The 22,948-nt window shown below is 41.0% G+C and overlaps 1 protein-coding gene across 1 annotated transcript in view; it reads left to right on the top strand.

The window, feature by feature from the left end:
• ALDH1A1 (aldehyde dehydrogenase 1 family member A1) overlaps window positions 1-19,084 on the top strand; it is a 41,377-nt gene extending 22,293 nt beyond the window's left edge. Inside the window, exons 5-13 of the mRNA XM_058657365.1 lie at window positions 120-181; window positions 1,748-1,876; window positions 2,866-2,979; window positions 7,908-8,010; window positions 8,692-8,876; window positions 11,813-11,977; window positions 14,585-14,742; window positions 16,406-16,480; window positions 18,789-19,084. Of these exons, the coding sequence (XP_058513348.1) occupies window positions 120-181; window positions 1,748-1,876; window positions 2,866-2,979; window positions 7,908-8,010; window positions 8,692-8,876; window positions 11,813-11,977; window positions 14,585-14,742; window positions 16,406-16,480; window positions 18,789-18,861 (1,064 nt within the window). The 3' untranslated portion in view covers window positions 18,862-19,084. The remainder of the gene's footprint in view (window positions 1-119; window positions 182-1,747; window positions 1,877-2,865; window positions 2,980-7,907; window positions 8,011-8,691; window positions 8,877-11,812; window positions 11,978-14,584; window positions 14,743-16,405; window positions 16,481-18,788) is intronic.
• Window positions 19,085-22,948: the final 3,864 nt, after the last annotated feature.

Genomic DNA, 22,948 nt, shown 5'->3' with positions numbered 1-22,948 from the left:
CCATGGTTCCGAATTATTATTTAAGGCCTTAATTTTTCATTTTGCAAAATCATTTCCAAGCCGCCTTAGTAAGTGCCCAACACACTGGTCTATATGTTATTCTGTGTTTGCTTCCCCAGATGGAGACTTCTTTTGTTACACAAGACATGAGCCTGTTGGTGTCTGTGGCCAAATCATTCCTGTAAGTTGGTCTCTATAGAATCAACACATTTTTTTAAAAGTAGAATTTAAAGTATACTTAAGAATTAAGCTTCATCCAACTCAAGTGGATGCTTAGGGATTTGGTCAGTATAAAATAATGGTAGGACTTACCGAGCCTGATATCAACATGATCGAACATCACAGATGTAAGCAAGGAAGTCAGGAACACTCTTTGTGGAGCATATTTTAATATTATAGCATCAACAGATCCTAACCTGCATGGGCAGTTTTTAAAAAGTTGCATTACTCGAAGAGCTACAATTGCAGAAGATCATCTTAGAAACATGTGGTAGGCCCCGCCCTCAAACACTCCTCTTACACTCAAGTCTCCTCCTTGAGGCGCTGTTCACGGAGAAGAGTAACATGTGGAATATTACACTGGAAGAAATGAGGGCTGGTCCTGTGGCAGGTTAACCTGCCACCAGTGATACTAGCTTCCTAGCTAGTCACTGGTTCTAATCCCAGCTGCTACACTTCCAACGCAGCTCCCTGCTACTGTACCTAGGAAAGCAGTAGAAGATGCTTGTTCTCCAGTAAGATTCAAATGTGACCATTATCAACATTGTGTTTAATGAAATTGTGTATTAATTCAAAAATTGCCTCAGAATGTATTTAAAAATCAAATTCCTGAATGGCAATAAGAGCTAATATATTTAAACAAGTGGCCCATATTTTTACAGTTTAATTGAAAAGGCAGAGTTTTATAAAGACAGATGTTGTGCCTACTGGTTCACTCCTTAAATGGCCACAAGGGCCAACGCTGGGCCAGTCCAAAGCCAGGAGCCTGGATCTTTCTCTTGATCTCCCATGTGGGTTTGGGGCTTTGGGACTTGGGCCATCCTCTGCTGCATTCCAAGGCTATCAGCAGCAGCTGAATTAGAAGGGGAGCGGTGTGAGCTCAGACCAATACCCATATAGGATGCTGGTGTTGTAGGTGGAGGTTTAGCACACTACACCACAGCACTGGCCCCTGATCCACATTGGTTTTTTTGTCTTTTTTTTAATCTTCAAGATAAACTTCTGAGGCAGTTAGAGATGATGAAAGGAACTTGAAAGCAGGTGACTTGCTGGAACGCACATGGCTGGTGCAGGATAAGCTGAGATTTCAATCTTAGCACTTGGCCGAAGCACCCTAGGCCGTGTGTTCTTACCAAAATGCTTGTCCTGAATATAAATTCTACTAAATAGTACTGAGTGGATAGTTGTAATAAGTGATGTCTGGGAGGAGGGGGAATCATCATACTACTTCAATAAATAGCTTATATTGTGCATAATAATAAACCAAAGATTGTGGTGATAACACTTGGTTCCATCTTGTTTTTTACTCTTCTGCCCGTCCGCTCCCCCCTTGCACACTTGGTTTAGTTAGGGCTTTCCAGAATGACTGGCTGATGTCAGCAAAGGGCTTAACTAGAAGACACATGATGATTACAGACATTATTTTAATCATTATTTTAACATCTGCTGAGTGTATAACGTGGAAGCTGTATCAGCAAATATGCCTCTCATTGAAACAAAAAGCTGATTGTTGTGTGTTGCCGCCCAGTGGAATTTCCCTCTGGTCATGCTCATCTGGAAGATCGGGCCTGCGCTGAGCTGCGGGAACACCGTGGTGGTCAAGCCTGCGGAGCAGACGCCCCTCACGGCCCTGCATGTGGCATCTCTGGTGAAAGAGGTAACTCTCCTGAGTGAAGACGCGTGCCTGCACTGGGGAGCCCAGATCTTAATAGGAAGGTCTGCCATGCCCTGCCCGCTAGGGTTATTTACAACTCCTTGCCCAGGGGTGCAGACCTAGTACAAGCCACTGGCGGAGATTCCAGCCACCAACTCAAATGCGTTTCTGCCCAAATACAGAGAGGAAGCCAGCCACAACCAAATGTTACAATGGTGTGTTACTTCATGAGTACTATGAATGGCCTGGTGGCTTCTGCAGATTAATTTAGCCTTAAACTTTTTTTTTTAGCTTTAGACTACCTGAAGCTAGAGGCCATTGTTTGCCAATTTGATGGGTTTTAACACTATGCTTCATGCAGTCTAAGCATTTCAAATGAGTGCGTTTGCTTTTTTATTTTGGCTTTCTCTGCATTTATCTTCGTAAAACAGTGGGAGAATATATGAAACTTTCAACTATCTAGATCCTGTTAATCCAGGTTTCCTACAAACCATTCATTGTCCTCTGGCATTCCTATCCTAACAAAACTTTAATAAGAAAACATTATCTCTAGAAAATTGAAATCAGGAAATTTAAACCCATGGTTTAAAAATAGTCTTTGCTTCAAATTTTAAAAAGGCAAAAGAGATGTCAAAGTGAGGTCTTTCAGTGCCAATAACCTGGTTTGCCAGCATGCCTATTTCAGTGGCCAAAGGGCTTTCACCCTAAATCCTTCCACTGTGTATAATCATGGATGCAGTGATCACACTTATCTATCGTTTTACTGATTAAATAGGCTAATGGGAATTTGCAACTGAGCTGTTATGCTCTGGCCAATAGAGAACTAAACATGGAAGATTCTCTCATCTCTTACTGTGCTAACAGGGTTAATAAACATACGTGGGCATTTCCTAGTAGAAGAGCTACCAGGATTAGCTAAAAGCAGCAGCGTTGATCCCATATCCTCATTTTAAATGCCTCTACTGTGACTGATTTTGCTTTTGCCCTCTTAGGCAGGGTTTCCTCCTGGCGTGGTAAACATTGTCCCTGGGTATGGGCCGACTGCAGGAGCTGCCATCTCCAACCACATGGATGTCGACAAGGTCGCCTTCACCGGATCCACAGAGGTAACGTCATTGGCTTGAGCCGCTGGTCCAGACTGTAGGAGTCTCCAGCCATCGGAAGCATGTCTGATGTAACTGTTTTGGAGACAATAGCTCCTCCTTTTGAAGGGTTTGTTCCTTCTTCAGTTCTTCAAGTGTGTTTACAGCGCATAAGCAGATGTATTTTGGATGAAATACTTGTTACAAACTCAGAAGGACAGGAGTGAGTGCTAATGCATTCGTTATCTTTACTGATGAGAAATAGGGCCATGTTGACCTGGCTGTAGATTAGTAAGGTTTCTGATAGAAAAAATGTATCAAACCATAGTGATCTGTATGAATTCATGTAATTTTATCCTGCAGATTATGAAAACCCAATCACAGAGCCTCAGCCTTAGCTCCTTATGTGGGCTCACTCTCTCAGGGTCTTCTGAAAGGGAGCCCAAGTTTGGGCTGTCCTCGCTGTGTCCTTTGAACTGGCCTAACTTTTCTGCTTCTCCGGACACTGAGTGGTCATTCCAAGGGCTGGAGAACAAGGTCCTAGCCATGGGCACTGTAAGCAGAAACAAGACAGAAGACGGAGCGTAGAATTTGCAAGAATGGAGTCCTGTTTTCTTGAGAGGATTTTCTGTCCTGAGCAAAGAAAGTGAGCTCATACTGCATCAGACAAACATAATTGTTGTCATTCTATTATATTATGTGAATTTATGAGATACCTCGTAGAAAAAAATGTGATCCTATCATTGTTATGTGGGGTAGAGTGAAGAATAAGCTGGTCCCACCTCAAAAGCTGCTGACAAGAAGGAAATGCGGCAGAATGTAAAGTTACCAAGATGAGTACGGAGGGTTGCCAGGGGGTTCACAGAAAGGGAGGTAATGTCTGAATGGGTGCTAGACTTCTCTCTGAATTTTGAAAATTGGTTACTTTAACGCCTGAGGGACTGAGAAGCAGAAATAACACTGTGGAAAGTGAGTGAGAGTAAGTCAATACTTTTAGGATTACTTTAAAATCCTAGTAAGCCACTACAATGTAAAGAAACATTTATATTAAACAGTTAAAATGGTCAGAAAAAAAAAGGTTATCAGGTTTTAAGAAACTAGATACATGAATATGTATGTTATCTTTTTTTTTTCATAGACATGCAGTAGAAAAAGTTTGCATCTTACTAATCTGTAGGGAGTTAAAAGGGAGGGAAAATCAACCTTACATTTAGAATTTACTACAGACAAAATGATTAAGATTGTCTCCCATATGGGAAGGAATTCAAAAATGATCACAAGTTAAAATCATTCCAGAAGCAACCTACAAGCTCTTTGGCCTGCATCCTAGGTCTTGCCCAATAGGGACACTACGTCCATTCTCCAGTTGGATCCCATCCCTGCTCATTTCTCCAGTTTGTTGGCAGCCGGGGCTGACAGTTCTTGACCCCAGCGTCTTAGCTCTGAGCCCCGGCAGTGAACTGGAGCACACTCTGCCAAAGCCCAGACAACCTCTGGGTTCAGACACTAACTACATTTCCCTGTCATGTTTCTTCAAAAACTTAAGTATCCTGACTTAATTTGAGCTTCTTCCTTTGTGAAACAGGGAGATGAGTATCTATCTTACTAAGCTGTGTGTGGGCACCATGGCATGAGCCAGAAAGCAGTGACACATTTCGCACCCTACAGAGCACTCAGGTACTGGCCTGGCTGGTGCGTGGGTTCTGGACTCGTTGCGGGTTTCTCTTGCCCACCCGTGGAATTTCTCACCCGAGTATTAAAAGTAGATGAGAAAAGCTTCCTTCCCATACGATGCTCATGTGTGGCATAACCTGCTCTACTACGGCTCCTTCTCTGGCTTCCAGCTTACCTCTGGAGCCTTAGAAGCATCTTGAATGTGGAACCCTCCCATCCGTATTGTCCATGATATGTAGTCACGAGGGCACACACCCTTGGCCTTGGTGCATATCTCACTTGCTTGACTATTCTCAGAATGCCTTGTTCATTGCTATCTCTATGAGCCACTACTTCTGAGTAAGAACTAAGGAATTAACTTTGAATAACACAATTTGAAAAGATGTATCTGCACACATGAGTAATTAGTCCCTGGGAACCTCTGGTCCAGTTCTTTTCGGGTAGTTGCCTGGCTTCTATGAAGGAACTTCCCAGTGCCACCAAAGAGGCAAACCATACATTGCACCCTTTATGGCCATGGGAGCAAGGATATCTATCCTAACACAACTTCTGGTAAAGCAAGGAATTTTATGTTCCCACTTAGACTTGTTGGAAACAGAACCCTATCTCCACTGTGCGAGAGGAGGTACAGTAAAACATTCTCTGGCCAATTGTTACTTCATTCCACATAGCAACGTCCGGCTTTCATGGAAAACCCTGTCTACCAATAACTTCACAGTCCCTGTCTTTTCTTCTTTGTGGATTACTTTGAGAAAAATGATGAGCCTTAATTTTTTTCCAAGTAAGGGAATCCAATGATAAAATAGAGGCAAACATACGTATGTTCTTGCTCTGGTTTTAGCTGGAGTCGGGAAGACTCAAATGAGCTTTTTATTAGGTATTATCTGAAGTTGCACTTAGCAAGACTGTCACCATCCCTCCGCAGCCACACGTCTAACCATTCTTTACACTAGTTCTGACATACTCTCCTCTCGCTCCTTTCCCCGAGACAAAAGTTTTCTACTTTGAGTTCCTTCAATAAATCTATTTTTTTAATGGAGGAGAAAATGGTGAAGAGAGAATTTGGGTGACTAATTGAGGAAGACAAAGAACGCTATTCAGAAAATAACAACTTGTAATCATTTTAAATGAAAATTCAGTTTTTGAAGTGGTCATCAGAAATAGTCTATATACTGGGCCTGGCAGCGTGGCCTAGCGGCTAAAGTCCTCGTCTTTAAAGCCCCAGGATCCCTTATGGGCGCCAGTTCTAATCCCAGCAGCTCCACTTCCCATCCAGCTCCCTGCTTGTGGCCTGGGAAAGCAGTCAAGGACGGCCCAATGCATTGGGACCCTGCACCCACGTGGGAGACCCGGAAGAGGTTGCAGGTTCCCGGCTTCGGATCGGCGCAGCACCGGCCCGTTGCGGCTCACTTGGGGAGTGAATCATCGGACAGAAGATCTTCCTCTCTGTCTCTCCTGCTCTCTGTATATCTGACTTTCCAATAAAATAAATAAATCTTTAAAAAAAATAGTCTATATAAAGAAAATAGGAAACAGAAGAAATTCCATACTGTTTCCCTAATGCAAGCACTTTTAGTTTAATTTTATGAAATCGCTTTAATCCTGTTAAATGTTTATACAAAATGAAAAAATTAGGAGATAAATTGACGTTCAAGTCCATACTACACAGTACCAGTTCAACGACCACAGGGTGAGATGTATACTCAGAAAACATCTGCTTTTGGTTGGGTTAGATGCAAATACTCCATGAAAATGTGATAGATTAGGAAAACAAACCCAAATAATCAAAAAGGAAAATATTTTGTAAAAAGATAAAAAGCAGGGCCTGGCGCAGTAACCTAGCAGCTAAAGTTCTCACACGCACCATATGGGCACCAGTTCTAATCCCGGCAGCCCCACTTCCCATCCAGCTCCCTGCTTGTGGCCTGGGAAAGCAGTCGAGGATGGCCCAAAGCCTTGGCACCCTGCACCTGTATTGGAGATCCAGAAGAGGCTCTGGGCTCCTGGCTTCAGATTGGCACTGCTCTGGCCATTGCAGTCGCTGAAGGAGTGAATCAGTAGGCAAAATGCCTTCCTCTCTCTCTCTTCTCTGTATATCTGATTTAGCAAATAAATCTAAAAAGATAAGTGAAGGTGAATTTTGTGGATTACAGCACCATTAAAAATCATAAAGAATTAAACAAAATTTTTAAATAAACTTTAAATTTTAAGATATATGAAATACTTAAAATAATAAAAATAAATACATATAAATATGTACATATATACAATAAAATATAATTAATAAATATGCAAAATTAGAGATAAAAAGGTCAGTTTTCAGGGATGGAGAAACAAAAACAGCTGTAGGAAATAATCTTGATTGGATGTGACCCCAGAGAGAAAACTATAAGCTATCTCTGAAGATGGGCAGAGCACGTGGAAGAAGCCAGGACTGCAGGATTCCGACATGTTGAATAGTACAGAACACAGGTGAAATCTTTTTAATTTCATTGTTCCAAAAAAATGCTTGCATTGGAAGGGAGGAGAAAGAAGAGGTTTAGCCCACGATGACATAGCCAGGGGGGCTAGTGGTGAAAGCCATGGTTACTGAGGAAGTGAATGGAAGAAAACGGTATGAGGCAAGGTTAAAGTTGCATGAAGTTTATTTCAGAAGCGAGGAAAAGCGAGGGCCATGCACACGTAGAGCCTCAGAAAAGGATCCAAGGAGAGCTGGGGTGCAGAGTCCCCAAGGAGATGCTTAGAGCCCAGGTTGAGGCACGTGCACAGTGACAGAGATGGCTCAGAAGGCTGTGTGTCAGCACGGCTGTGTAGCTTCTGGATGTCAGCAGAGCAGTGAACATTAGGTAGTTACGTTGTAACTGGATCATGAGAGGAAATACTGATTAAAGTGAAAAAAATGACATCTTACCTAGCCATGCACGGCCAGGTCAGCTATCATGTTCTAGAACAATACTTCAAGAAAGCTCATGAAAAGAACATTGTTGGAAAACTTGGCCTGGATTCTACAAGTTTTTACATTAAAACAACATCCTTTCATTTGATTTTTTTTTTCCCCGTAAACTTGAGGTATCTTCCTCTTCTGGCTGCCAAGGATGCTTTTCTGGGAGAGCTTGTTTCTGTGTGCTTGGAAGGGGGAGGATATTTTCATATCTGAAGAAGCCTGCGCTTAATGACTGCTGAATGTTTCTATGAAATGAAACTTGATGAGGGGCCCCAGCATCATATAAATTCATGAGAGCAGCATAAACCAGCTCCTTTGTTACACCCCCTTTTAGGTTGGCAAGTTGATCAAAGAAGCTGCCGGGAAAACCAACCTCAAGAGGGTGACCCTGGAGCTGGGCGGGAAGAGCCCCTGCATTGTGTTCGCTGACGCCGACTGTGAGTAGCCGGGCTTGGCAACCTTTGCCCACTCATCCTCCTTAGTGCCTGATCATGCTTTTACTACCACTTCGTTGAGTCTGATTAGTTCACCAGATAAGTAAAAGTATCAGCCCAATTATTTTCACGTTGAACTAAATTTTCAGCCTCTAGAAAACTAAAATGCAAACTTGATTGCTCATTAGCTACTAAGCAAATCGTTTATTTCCCCATTTTGAAGAATTCTATACCAAACAAAAAATGGATAAGAAGTTTATATGAGCAGGAGCATGGCTGTTAGTTTTGTTGCCATGTTTTATTTACAGAAATATCACTGTTCTCTGGAGAAAGGGGATCTAAGAATGTTTTGGAAGGTATTTTATGCCCTGGACATTTCAGATTTTCCCTGTTATCTCAATAAAACCTGACGTCTGAAAGAAATATCCAGTCATAAAGTACTTGGAAATGAAGATCGTTATGGATATTGTTTACAAAACATACAACGTTCTTGGAAATGTCTATACTAAAGTTATCATAGTTATTTTATTGACTGTACTATCTGGTGCTTTTATTTTCATGGTAAAGGATTGAAAAGATGTTCCTGTTTGACTATATAACACATGATTTTTCTCTCACTGCATTGCCTGTTGCCATAAAATCCATAGGAAATGGCTCTTTTTAATGTGAATCTCTCCTCTGCAGTGGACATGGCTGTTGAGTTTGCACACCAAGGCTTGTTCTACCACCAGGGCCAGTGCTGCATTGCTGCATCCAGGCTTTTTGTGGAAGAATCGATTTACGATGAGTTTGTTCGAAGGAGTGTTGAGCGGGCGAAGAAGTATGTTCTTGGAAATCCTCTGGCCCCAGAAGTGAATCAAGGCCCTCAGGTGAGTTTCAACAGAGGGAGTAACAGTTGCAAAAGTCAAGAATAATGTGTCTTTTCAAGACTAACTACTATAATTTCCATCTATATATCTTCTTAGGTGAAAATGCAACACCAATTTGGTGACTTAAAACAAAATCAAACTTCGATTACAAATCTGTTTTGTATTACTCATTTCTCATGCCAAAAAACAGTGTAAAAATTATGCTAGAAATTAATAATAAAAGAACTGACAAATTCTATAGGCTTGTTGCTTTTATTATGCTAGAAATGAGTAATAAAAGAACTGACAAATTCTATAGGCTTGTTGCTTTTCTCAACCTGTATGCCACTTTTTTTCTAATGAGGCTTTTTTTAAAAGTTCTTAAAATGAAGTTAAAAACAATTTTATTTTGCTACAAAAACATTTTTGAAGTCCATGTATAGCTTTTCATAATGTGCATTGTCCATGATTGTTTAGATGGTCCATAATTTGCATGGATCTGATGTTTTGCACAAAATAAGCAACATTTGATTCGATTTTCCCATACTTTTTTGTTTTTAAAATTGATTTTTAAAATTTTAAACTGGAAGAGGGGGGCAAAGAGATGTTGTTCATCCGCTGGCTCACTGCGCAAGTGGCTGCTAAGGACCAGGTTAGGATCGGTCTGCCACTCGAACTTCCATTGGGTTTCCATCATGGATGGAGGGGCCCTGCCTTCTGCTTTCCCGGGTCATTGGTAGGGAACTGCATTGATACTGAACACCTGGGCCGGGAACCAGTACACATACTGGATGCTGGCATTGCCACCTCCAGATTTACTTGCTACACTACAATGTTGACCACTTTCAAAAATTTATTTAGCTCATTTGTATAGTTAAGTATATTTTGCAGATGCAGTTTAAAAATCTTTCCTGTCTCTTTTAGCCAAGATACAGTTAAACATTCGATACAACGCAGTGGAGAGCCCTACAATGAAGAATTGGGGGCCCTTCAATGCTAATTAACCATTGCTGAGAATTCCTGCTCTGTACTGTACAAGTTAAATTCTGAGCTTCACTCGCCCACACTAAAGATTAAATATTGCTTCATGCAGCTGTCTGGAAATCAAGCATTAGTCTTGACTAAGTGAAAAATAAATTCATTTAATCCAAATGTAGTGAACATGCTCTCAACTAACTCCAGATAGGACAAAGGGATCCTAACCTTGTGGAATTCACAAGCTAAGTGAATTTGAAGACTGCTTGTCCCGAAGTATTCCAGTGGGGGAAAAAAACCTTAGGATTTAAATAATACCAAATATTGAAACGTGAAAGCTCTACAATGACTGCGAGGCTAACTCACTCTAGGAAAACTACTTGTTTTTGGTTTTTTAGCTTAACTTGATTTTCTTAGAAAGGCAGAGACAGATTAAGATCTCTGTCAGTCTATTTGCTCTCCAAACGCCCACAACAACGAGAGCTTAACTTGACCAAAACTGGTGCAGGCCTAGGTCTGGATTTCACACAGGACTGGGAAGTCTACAGCTCAGTTTTGCCATTGGCTGCCTCCCAGGGAGCATGTTAGCAGGAAACTGGATTAGAAATGGAAGACCGGGGACTGACACAGTGGCCTAGTAGCTAAATCCTGGCCCTGCATGCACTGGCAGCCCATACGGATGCCACTTCATGTCCCAGCTCCCTGCTTGTGACCTGGGAAAGTGGGCAAGGAAGGCCCAAAGCCTTGGGATCTTACAATGCATGGGAGACCCAGAAGAAGCTCCTAACCTGTGGATCAGCTCAACTCCGGCTATTGTAGCCATTTGGAGTATGAGACAGAGGATGGAAGATCTTCCTGTCTCGCCTCATCTCTGTTAACCCTTTCCAATAAAAATAAATCTTTAAAAACAAGAAAAGTGTCAGAGCTGGGACTCCAACCAGGCCCCAGCCATCTTAGCTGCTGTATCAAATGCTCACCTTACCTCTTTATCAGATGAAGAGATAAACTGTGCATATCTTATCTCCTGGATCTCTGATTTGTGAGTTAATCTCTAATCCAGTCACACCCGGCAGTGTTCAACAGTAATATTAAATCTAAGAAAACTACTCCCTTAATGTCCCAAAGCAGGAATCCTGATCAGTCAACCCTGCCTGCTCCCACACCCCAATTCCAGGAAATAGGAAGAGGTATATGTTCTTGCCTTTTCCAGCCAGAATTCTATACCCCATCGTCCCCCCTTGTAAACCTATTGTTTATTTTGTAATGTTACACTTGCCATGTACAGTGCGGCCCATTTAATGGAGCAAGTTGGTGATATTCATACCAGCCAGAAATTGGAATCTGAACATTTCTCTGACCTTCCCAAAGCGCTCTAACCTGAGGGTGATGTCTGAGAGCAGATCAGGTCAGAGAAGATGATACAGACACAGGTGTGGGTGCACCGGGCCAACAGCATCAACGTCCCACCTGCCGGGCCCATGCAAACGCTGGATCAGAGCTCGTTTTTCCACTTCTCTCTCCTTTCTTCAGCTAAGATGATGGATTCCTGGGAAATGTGTTGTTTACAAGCAATTCTTCCAGCTATTTTGGGGTCAGGGCAGGGGCAGTGGTCTAGCAAGCTAATTCTCTGCCTGTGAATGAATGATTTCCATCTTTCCCTCTCTGTGTAAATCTATCTTTCAAATAAAAATAGACCAATCTTGGAGAGAAAAAGTTGTTTGAAAGGTTTCCATATGTTTGCAATGCAAAACGTACATCCTTTCCCATACAAATATTGTGCACATTTTTGTCACCAAGGTTTCTTTCCTAAAACTTCATGAAACATAAGTATGTCCAAGACAGACCGACTCTGCTGCCTTGGTTGATCCTTTAGCAGCAATATCTACCTAGCATTGTGAAGACGCACTCAGGGGGCTCAGGATGTGTGATCTTGACTTGGTGATAGCTTTGTATCTTCTCATGCACTGTTTTTTTAAAAACAGATTGACAAGGAGCAATACACAAAAATACTGGAGCTCATTGAAAGTGGGAAGAAAGAAGGCGCCAAGCTGGAATGTGGAGGAGGCCCATGGGGGAAGAAAGGCTACTTTGTGCAGCCCACAGTCTTCTCAAACGTGACAGATGACATGCGCATTGCCAAAGAGGAGGTGAATGGCTCCCTTCTCCCTGTTGTAACCTTGCTTTGTTTTGTCAGCCTATGTGAACACAAAGTGTTCCCTTTGCTATCTGAACGTTTCTCCTTAAATGTTACCATTCCTTGGTACTACTGATAAAGGTTTGCTATTTGTAATCCAAACCAAAAATTGCCAGGAATCCGCTGGGTTGGCCAAGAATTTCCAGCCAAACACAAACCAAGATGCACAGTAATGCTTGGGAGCTTCCTTTGTAAGTTTCAATTTGTGGGAAAAGTCCCATCATTTCCAACAACATAGACCCTGAGGCTACTGCCTTCAGTGACATCTGCCTCGTTCAGAAAGACAGCAATTTTATCTACATGTAAAATTCAAAACTTTGGGAATACGAAAGGCAGAGGGCATTTGGTTGTTGCCAAGGTCTTGATTAGTGATGTTTGTGATGGGCAGGTAGGATTGGGAAGACATTAGTCTAAGGATCCAAAATTTCAATAGAAAGGAGGAAAATGTACATTAGAGACTATTTGGATAGTAAGTTACAAATTCTTAATAGCATACTGTATTCTTAAAAGTTGCTGAGATAATAGATTTTAAGTGTTTTTATCTACATACACAAAAAAAATAAGTTCTTGAGTTCTACTTGCTGGTCCTATATTTGATCTGTGATATTTCTGCCCAAGAGTCACTTATAGGTTTGAAAGCTGCATATCTCCCTTCTTTCCTTGCCAACCCTTTCTGCATTCATGACCCTAGACTTTTCAGCTGTTAGATTTGTGTATCTATATATTTGGTGAGCATGTTGCATATATATGTATATACATATTCTGAATCTATTTTTGCAAAATGGATATTCTTACTAAACATTTAAAAGTTATAATTTAAAAGATGTGTGCATATAGAAATGCATATGCTTATCAATATTTAACAGTAATAAGTAAAATTAGAAATCTAACAGCTGAAAAATGTAAGAAGGCAAGTCATAGAAGATGATTACTTAAAATATTTATAACCTGTATTTAACAGAAAACATATTATTACAGAACATTGTTTATTAAAACTTTGGTGAGCAAGAACTATTTAACATCCAAAGGAAGGTTATCCCAGTGATATGACATAAAATGGGGAAAAGTTTCCATGTATTAATTGTAAATAATCTAGCTCATGAACATTAGTTTAATACGTGTAGAGATAAGTGACTTTAGACTACAAAGATGCTAGATAATGTGGCATATTATGAAAAAGCATTGGCAATGAAGTTATGAAAAAATCCTTGATTAAACAAATTTGCATTGCACATCCATGTGACATGACAAAATGGGTTATTTTCTTTATGCCAAAAAATATCATGCAACAGAAGAAGTATACAATCAGATTTGCAAGCAGTAATTTTTACACAATGCACCAACACTGTCAAACGTATTTTCTCTACATTGATTCATTCATTCACGTGAATGATTCTGGCATGAGTTGGCGAACACTTGACCCATCAGAGCTGCTGTGGTCCATCTTGGCTTATACCACGTGGAAAAGACGGGGGAGAGAGCTCTTCAGTCAAGAAAGCATTTATGGTGCCCCTGCAGTATCTGTGGTACAGTAGGCAGCTTGCTGTTACATGTAAAATTCAAAACTTTAAAGGCAAGCGCAAACCTGGAGCCATCAACTACAGTCAACTAAAACTATGTCAAATCCAGACACATTTATTGCAGTAGCTGTTTCTGGCTTCTCGGCTAAAGTACCAGGACCCAATTTATAGTCTACTCAGACCCTATAGCATGGTCACCTCCAGCTTGCAAACATTTAAATCAGGGCTTAACATCAGAAAACCATTTGCCACTTCTGATTTTTGTTTCCCTTCTTCGCATTTTCCAGAAAGATCTAGTAACACTCAAGTGCACTCTTTTACTTCATTTTAATGCTGCTTTGTTTTTAATTATTATTATTGGAAAGGAGAGCTTGGTTTAGAAGGTCCAGCTGCGACATGGGAGGCGTCGCATGCAGGTTGCACTCTGTAAGAGGCTATGCTGGAGTAAGCACGCTGTGGCTTTTGTCTCCTCTCCTGGGATTCTATGGCTACGGCGACTGAACCTGTGCTTCCGTTAGGACAGGGTGGTTGGGAAGTTAGAACCACGCAGTAAAAAAACATTGTCTTGGTTTATGTGAGTTTCAAAAGACTTGACTGCAGTGTACACTAAAAACAGAAATTTGGGTTGTTTCCCCTGACTTGAACAGCTCTATAAAAAACAGGAATAGTGAAACAGGTAGTACTTCAGCAAATTGGACACTAGCATTTAAAACATAATTTTTTTAGCAATTGTTACCTTTACACTGGGCAAGAAATCAAACATTGCTACTTGAAAAATGAAGACAATTATGGAATTTAAAACGTTTTCAAAAAGTCTAAAGTGAATCATTTGATGTACAATTATGAATTCTTCAATGTTATAATCTAGAAATTTACTGACAGCCTGTGGTACCTGCGACCATGACCACTCTGTTTCCACCTTTCATTCTGTAGCTACCTGGTCTTACACATAGGTTTGAGATGTAAGGCAGCTTATAGGAAAATAATGTACGATATTAATATTTATGCTGTGGGTTCATGTCTTCCACTTCTTGTGACAGATATTTGGACCGGTACAGCAAATCATGAAGTTTAAATCTCTGGATGATGTGATCAAGAGAGCCAACAATACTACATATGGGCTGTCAGCGGGCATCTTCACCAGGGACCTGGACAAAGCTGTCACGGTGTCCGCAGCTCTGCAGGCTGGCACTGTGTGGTGAGTGAAACCAAGCAATGCCGCATCTTCAACAGTAGGCCAATTGATCAGCTGCCTTGAGCCTGTCCACACCAGAATTTCTCATTTGAACTCACATGCCTTGCTGGTTAAGCAGGTGCAGCCTTAAAAAAAAAAAAAAAAAAAAAAAAAAAAAAAAAGTGATTGCCATTTTGGAAGAACTTTAGAAGGATGTTTTCTTTATTTCAGTCTAGCTTCCTGAAATCAGTTGCCCAGAAAATTGAGTTGGTATTTGTTTAATACAATAGTTTTCGCTAAGTAGAGTCTAGGCACGTGACGATACATACAAAGGAGACAAAAAGTTTTTTTCATCAAGTTTGATTAGAAAACGCCATATTTGGTTCCTTAAGTATGCAAGCATTTAATTCCTCTGTCAGCTTCTTACTCCAAGGCTCAGAGATGTCCGAGTTCTAAGGAACTCTTATCCTTGCTCTAGTTTATGTCTTTGAATTTCTATCCTGTAAAATATAAAATCAAAGACTGGGCCTTGCAAATATTGTGTTTTCTGCTCCTTCTCCCTATATTAGTTTCTTGGTAGATTTTGTCTTCTGAAACCTTCACTTGATTCCTGAACACTGGCGATAGCCCGATTGCTTTTTGCCTTCTTGATAATAAACTACATCTACTTTCCTGTTTATCATAGAATACAATACTATTCTACAGTGGTTCTAGGCATAAAAGCTGTTTGGTTCTTTTAGGACAACTATTGAGTCCCAATGTTGCTGGAATTTTATCTATGATTTCCAGTAGGGATCTGATGGGTTTTTTTTCAACTTCAACAACAGTGGAACAGAGAGGAGAAATCTGCCTTTCAAAGGTGGGATTTAAGGAACTGTTGCTCCTACCCCGAAGTCAGAGTTCAGGTGCCTGTGTTCCAGTGAGACCGTGGAACTCAGGAACTTGGAATGCATGGTTCTTCTCCCCTTAATTTGTTTCATGATTGTACGTGGTAAGAACCGTGCAGATAATTCGATTTAGAGTTAACTTCGGTCACCAGGAAATGTGAACCATACAAACCACTTATACTAATGGCATAACTTCCTCTCCGTGTCTTCTATCATCGTTTGTGCTCTTATTACTCACATTTTGTAATTATGTTTATTTGGGATGATGTTTAGAAACTGAAATATGGAAGAAGCAAGTTGATAACTCCTGCAAAGGCCTATGTTTAAGCAATCAACTGAACCAAGACAGGGGAATGAGCTTAATGTGATAGATATTGCAATTGTAGGAGAAAACTGACTCTGTCCTATTAAGCTAATAAGCATCAAAATATGTACAAAGCTTATTGAAAACATGAAATGATCTAAGGATTCTTTTTGCATATCTTGCCATCTGATTTTTTCATGTTAATATGACATTGATACAAACAGAACTCATTGAACATACTTCAGATACAATTGTGGGAATAGAATACAAATTGTTAATTTTAAGTTTCCATTTCCCTTCTGAAGTGCCTGCATCATGTCCAGTTGCTTCTGCATTCTAACCTACAGGGCTGCTTTTCTAAAATCTCAGTGAGTACAGTATGTTGGAATTAATGGAGGTGGAGGTCATAAAACACGCTGTGAATTTATGCAATTCCAAACTTTAGTGATTGCAGAGACTGGTTACCATCATGTCTAATGTACTGTTGTCTTTCCAGGGTGAATTGCTATGGTGTGGTATCTGCCCAGTGTCCCTTTGGTGGATTCAAGATGTCTGGAAATGGACGAGAACTGTAAGGATTTTATAGATGTTCATCTTGCTGAAAATGGTTGTCACTACTGAGGAATGAGTCCATAGTCACCACCTTAAACAAAAATCTGGTTTTACAAATCTCCAGGAAAGAACAAAAGCAACCAGATTGAGTGTTAGATGTCTCTCATAAGGTATAACAAGGTGATAGTAAAAAAAAAAAAAAAAATCCTTATTAGGCTCCTACTGTCAACAAAGTACTTTATTAAGCTCTCAAAGTTGTTTGTCTTGCACGTGACTATAATAGATTTGGGGATTGTTTCCACAGGTAAGGTGAGAATTCTAAACTGTTGATGGTAAGAAGTATGAAAACAAAACATTCTAGTTACTTGGATATACTTCTTTATTTTGGTTGGAAAGTCAGAAGTAGAGAGAAGGGACAGGAAGATCTTCCGTCTAATGATTTACACCCCAAGTAGCAGCAACGGCCAGAGCTGAGCTGATCCAAAGCCACGAGCAGGAGTTCTACCAGGTGTCCCACACGGGTGCAGTGTCCCAAGGCTTTGGGCCGTCCTCGACCGCTTTCCCAGGCCACAAGCAGAGAGCTGGATGGGAAAGTCCTCACTCTGCATGCACCAGGATCCCATATGGGTGCCGGTTCTAATCCCAGCAGCCCCACTACCCATCCAGCTGCCTGCTTGTGACCTGGGAAAGCAGTCGAGGACGGCCCAAAGCCTTGGGATCCTGCACCCACGTGGAAGACCCAGAAGAGGCTCTGGGCTCCTGGCTTCAGAGTGGCTCAGCTGTGGCCATTGCACCCACTTGGGGAGTAAATCAACAGTTGAAAGACCTTTTTTTCTGTATATGACTTTCCAATAAAAATAAATATTTAAAAAAAAAATACTAGATCTTTAGAACTTTATTTAATGTTAACACAGTTGCTTGCTAAAGACTAATCCTAGTACAAGTTGTCAAACTTTGAGGGGTCCGTTCCTCACCTTTAGAATGGACATGGCTACCCTTTTCTCCATTCTAAAGATGTTTGTGAGAATTCAACACATTATATGTTCAACCTCTACTCACTTATAAAGTGAATAGACCAGGTGAGTGGGAAAGTTTATAATTCAATTTACCAGATAACCACTTGGCAGAGATAATTATTTTATATATATAAATTTTAAAATTAAAGGTTGGATTACTGTGAACAGCAGTTAAGAAGAATCAAAAAGGACGAACTAACTTGACCAAATATATCCATTTGGTTAAATGTTAAAGTTGAGGTATAAGGAAATAAATAGGAGAAGGATTGAAAACAGTGATCAACCATCCTTAATTTTCTTGTATGATAAGTACAAGCCCTTGAAACAGGGAGAATGAGCCATGTTCAGCCTGCGTGTGACAATCACCCCACTGACTTCTCTCCTGGGAGTTTCAAGTGCCTGTGTAACTCAAAACATGATGGAAAGCCCTTTGGTGAAAATCATGGGTTAATTTATCTTCCTCAGTGAGACAAAATGCTTATTAAAATATTATCTTCTAATGGACTTCAAGACAACTTAAACTAAACCCTTTAATTACTTCGAAGAACATGCTCATTGAAGCTTTTAAGAGGTATTTTCAGAAGCTTAATTGCCCAAAAAAATAATCAGTGTAAGGGGATTAGGTTACCCAGGAGAAAAAAGTCAGCCACTTACCTGTCTCCCTTACAAGGGGAGGATCGGGAAAGCAGCCCGGTCTTATTTCTCTGCATTAGCCCCCATGTGCAGGGTGTTACAACTTCATGAATATTCTTCCGTACGTGGAACTTAATCCTCATCAAGACATACAAAGAATAACTGAACCTCTTTCAGTTTCCTCACCGAAAAGGAAAAAAAAAATCTGTCAGTCTCCAAAACCAATGAAAGGTTTCCATAAACCTGACAAGGTGCTAAGATCCCCATTACTTGATGTGAGGGTAATTTCTGATTATTTGGAGGTGAACTTAAAAATTATAAATAAGGAGTTGTTGAGGCAACTGCAGAGAAGTAAATCCTGTAAAAAAGAAAAACCTGTATCTAAAGTTTAAAATTTTGAGAGTCACATGGAATACTGTCCAAGATGGCCAGTTACTGTGAAATTCAACTGAAATTACATGTTGTTAAAAAATGTTTTTAAAAGTGTCCTCTTTAGAGGCCATCCGAACCAAGAGGAATTCCATGGCCAGCTAACTACGAATTGCTCCATGCACGTCAAAGGTTTTCATCATCCTTAGCCTGATAAGCAAGACCAAACTTGTATCAAATCATGAAACAGTACATTTGCGCTGCTGTGCTAAATGGTGTCTTTTCTCTAATTTCTCCCTCTCTCTCTAGTGGAGAATATGGTCTCCAGCAATACACAGAGGTCAAGACAGTCACGGTGAAGATCTCCCAGAAGAATTCGTAAAGGAGCTTCCAAAAGGAAAGCGAAGACTCAGCCACAGCTATGCGTCTGCTGCACTCAGACTGCGTTCTAGGCGTTCAGTTCCTCTGTTCTTGATTTTCTTTAACACAGGGTAGTTGTATTAGGATTAGTGCTACACATTAAAAGCATTATTAGTGGCTTATCCAGGAAGAATCATTTGCCTTGTGCCATGTGAACCTGCCCCGCCCCAGCCCCATTGAGAGTAATAGAAAGTGCAAGTTTGAACACAAGTTTTCTGTAGCTGTGCTAGCCATGTGCATTTCTTTGTAGCTGCTTGTCCAGGAAAGTCACTGTATAGAAACACCAGTAGGCATTTAGTGTCCTTCCTGTAATGGCTTCTTGAAGTACAGAACATAGATGCTAACTGTAGAGCAAGGTACTCCTTCCAAGTAGCTGCGAAGTCCTCAATGCGTCCTCCATATCTGCTAGAATGCCCGCTTGCTTGCTTGCTTGGCAAATGAAGTTATGCTTGTGTTACTTGGCTATAATCAGAGTAGAAATTTTAATAAAAACAACCTAGCACAACTGTTACTCCGTGTGAATTTATTGAAATAGAAATTTTGGATTAGATTGATATACTCAACACTCAAAAAACAGCATTCAACTGCACATATACATGTGGACATGCAAATTGGAAGTTTCACGTGGTCATTTGGCCCAGCAGCAGAGACCATCAAGTGACCACGTGACTTCTGCTCTGTTCTCTCACTCGTCTTCCCGTTTTGTTCTGTCTCGTCCTCTTTCTCTATTTTTCTATCTCTTTCTCCCTCCCTTTCTCTGTCTTCTTCTGTCTTTCTCTCTCTTTCTCTCTTTTTCACTCTGTCTCTTTCTCTCTCTCTCTGGGTCTCTCTTTTTCTCTCTTCTGTCTGTCTCTTTCTCGATCTCTCTGGGTCTCTGTCACTATTTCTCTAGTTCTCTGTCTCTAACAATCTATTTTTCTTTCTCTGTCTCTGTGTCTCTTCCTCTCACACTGTCTCTCTGTGTCTCTTCCTCTCACACTGTCTCTCTGTGTCTTCCTCTCACACTGTCTCTCTGTTTCACTTTGTTCTTTCTGTGTCTTTGTCTCGTTCTCTTTCTCGGTCTTTGTGTTTCTGTGTCTGTCTCTTTCTCACTCTCGTTCTTTGTCTCTGTGTCTCACTCTCTCTGGGTCTCTATCTCTGTCTCTGGGTCTATCACTATTTCTCTTACTCTGTGTGTCTCTTTGTCTAATTCTCTCTTTTCTCTCAATCTTTTTCTCTCTGTCTTTGTCTCCTCCTTTCTCTGTCTCTGTCTCTATTTCTCTATTTTTATGTCTTTGTTTCTCTTTCTCTGTGCCTCTCTCTACTTCTGTCTCTTCTGTCTGTTTGTCTCTGTGTGTCTTTTTCTCTGTCACTCTGACTTTGTCTCTTTTCTGTTTATCTCACTGTCTTTTTTCTTTCTCTGTTTCTCTTCTATCTCTGTCACTGTCTCCTCTTTACATCTCTATGTCTCTTCTATTTCTGTCTCTAATTCTGTCTCTTTGTCTCTCTCTCCTTCTTTGTGTGTCTGTCTCTGTCTCGTGTCTCTGGGTAACTGTCACTCTCTGTTTGTCTCTGTCTCTGTGTGTGTCTCTCTATTCTGTCTCTTTCCCTGTCTCTCTTCTGTCTCATTCTGAGTTTCTATCTTTCTCCTTTTCTCTTTGTCTTTCTCCATCTCGTTTTCTTTCCCCCTCTCCTTTTTCTGTCTCTCTCTGCATCTCTCTGTATTATCTGTCTCTGTTTGTGACTATCTCTTCTCTGACTTTCTCCTTTTCTCTCTCTCCTCCTCTCACCTTCTGTGTGTGTCTCTCCCTCTTTCCCCCTCTTTCTCTGTGTCTTTCTCTTTATCTGACTTCGTCCGTCTGTCTCTCTGTCCCCTGCCTTCTTTTTCACTCTGTCTCTATTTTTCTCTTTCTGTCTGACAATCTCTCTGTCTCAGACTGTCTGACTCTCTTGCTCTTTGTCTCTCTCTGCGTCTCTCTTTGCATCTCTGCATCTGTCTCTGTCACTGACTCTCCTCCTCACCTTCTCTCACCTTCTCTTTCTGTGTCTCTCTTTGTCTCTATCTCTCAGTGTGTGTGTCTCTGTGTCTCTGGGTCATTCTGTCATTCTCTATTTCTCTTTTCTTTCTCTGTGGCTCGCTATTTTTATCTCTCTTCCTCTGTCTCTGTCTTTGTCTCTCTATTTCTCTTTCTCTCTGTCACGCTCTGTCTCTGTCTCTGTGTCCCTCTCTGTCTCTGTCTCTAACTCTGTCTCTCCTCCTCTCTCTCCCTTTCTCTGTGTTTCTCTATTTCTCTGTGTGTCTCTCTTTCTCTCTCCCTTTTTCTGTCTCGGTCTCTGTCACTCTGTTTCTCTTTTTCTTTCTCTCTTACTCTTTGTGTCTTTTTGTCTCTTACTCTGTCTCTGTCTCTCACTACTTCTCTCTCTGTGTATCTCTGTCTCTCTCTGTCTCATTCTGGGTTTCTCTATGTCTTTCTCTGCCTCATTCTGTCTGTCTCTCTGCATTTCTCTCTCTGCATCTCTGTCTCTCTCTGTCTCTGGTTCTCTCTGTCTCTGTTTCTCTGTGTCTCTGTCTTTCTCTGTGTGTCTCTCTCTCTCATTTTCTCTGTGTGTCTGTCTCGTCTTTTTCTCATTTCTCCTATCTCTTTTCTCGCATTCTCTCTCTTTCTGACTCGGTCTCTGTCTCTCTGCCTTTCTCTCTTTCTCTGTCTCTCTTTTACTCATTCTTTCTGTTTTCTCTGTGTCTAGTTCTCTTTCTTTTTCTCCTATCTTTTTTTCCTCCTCTGTCTCTTCTCTCTTTCACTCCATCTCTCTCTCTCTCTCTGTGTATCTGTCTCTCTCTGGGTCACTATCACTCTCTATTTTTCTCTGTGTGTCTATATTTGTCTCTTTCTGTGTCTTTCTCTTGCTTTCTGTCTCTGTGTCTCTCTTTCTCTGTCTCTCCCTGTCTCTTTCCCTGTCTGTCTTTCTCTTTTCTTTCTCTGTTTCTGTCTCACTCTTTCTCTGGCCTTCTCTCTGTCTCTTTCTCTGACTTTCTCCTTTTCTCTGTGTGTCTCTGTGTGTCTCTGTCTCTCCTCTCTCTCTCACCTTCAATGTGTGTGTGTCTCTGTCTCTCTGGGTGTCTGTGTATCTCTGTCACTCTCTATTTCTCTTTCTTTTCTTCTCTGTCTCACTCTGTCTCTGTCTTTCTCTTTTTCTGTGTCAATTTCTCTCACTGTCTGTCTCTTTTTCATTTCTCCTATCTCTTTTTCTCTTTCTCTTTCTCTGTCTCTGACTCAGTCTCTGTTTCTCTTTTCTTTGTCTCTCTCTCTGGCTCACTCTTTGTGTCTCTCTGGGTCTGTCTGTCACCATCTCTTTCTCTGTGTTTCCATTTTTATCTCTTTGTGTCTGTCTGTGTCTCTCTCTGTCACATTCTCTGGGTCTCTGTCACTCTTTTTTTCTCTATTTTTATCCCTCTCTTTGTCTGTCTGCGTCTCTTTCTCTCGTCTCTCTCTGTCTCTTTCTGTGTGTCTTTCTGTCTCTTCCTTTGTCACTGTCTCAGACTGACTCTCTTGCTCTTTCTGTCTCTGCGTCTCTGTCTCTTTCTCACCTTTTCTTTGTCTCTTTTTCTCCCTTTGTGTTTCTCTTGTGTGTGTGTCCCTTTCTCATTCTGCCTCCCTGGGTGTCTCTGGGTCTCTGTCACTATTTCTCTTTCTCTCTTTCTCTCTCTGTCTCTCACTCTTTGTCTCTGTCTCTCTGTCTCTGTTTCTGTCTTCATCTGTCTCTGTTTCTCTGTCTCTTTCCATCTCTTTCCATCTCTCTGGGTCTCTGTCACTATTTATCTCTTTATCTCTTTGTCCTTGTCTCTGTCTCTCTCCCTCTCCTCTGTCACATTATCTCTGTTTCTCATTCAGTCTCTTTTCTGTCTTTCTCTGTCTCATTCTCTCTGTGTGTGTCTCTGCATCTCTGCATTGCTGTCTCTGTTTCTCTCTGTCTCTCAGGGTGTCTCTGTCGCTATTTCTCTTTTTCTCTGTGTCTCTTTATTTCTCCTCTTTCTCACTCTGTCTCTCATTTCTCCTCTTTCCTCTCATTCT

Source organism: Ochotona princeps, chromosome 31 (assembly GCF_030435755.1).
Source record: "Ochotona princeps isolate mOchPri1 chromosome 31, mOchPri1.hap1, whole genome shotgun sequence".
NCBI classification, from domain to species: domain Eukaryota; kingdom Metazoa; phylum Chordata; class Mammalia; order Lagomorpha; family Ochotonidae; genus Ochotona; species Ochotona princeps.
The sequence above is the reverse complement of the archived record's forward strand: the minus strand, read 5'-3'. Positions and strand labels throughout refer to the sequence as shown.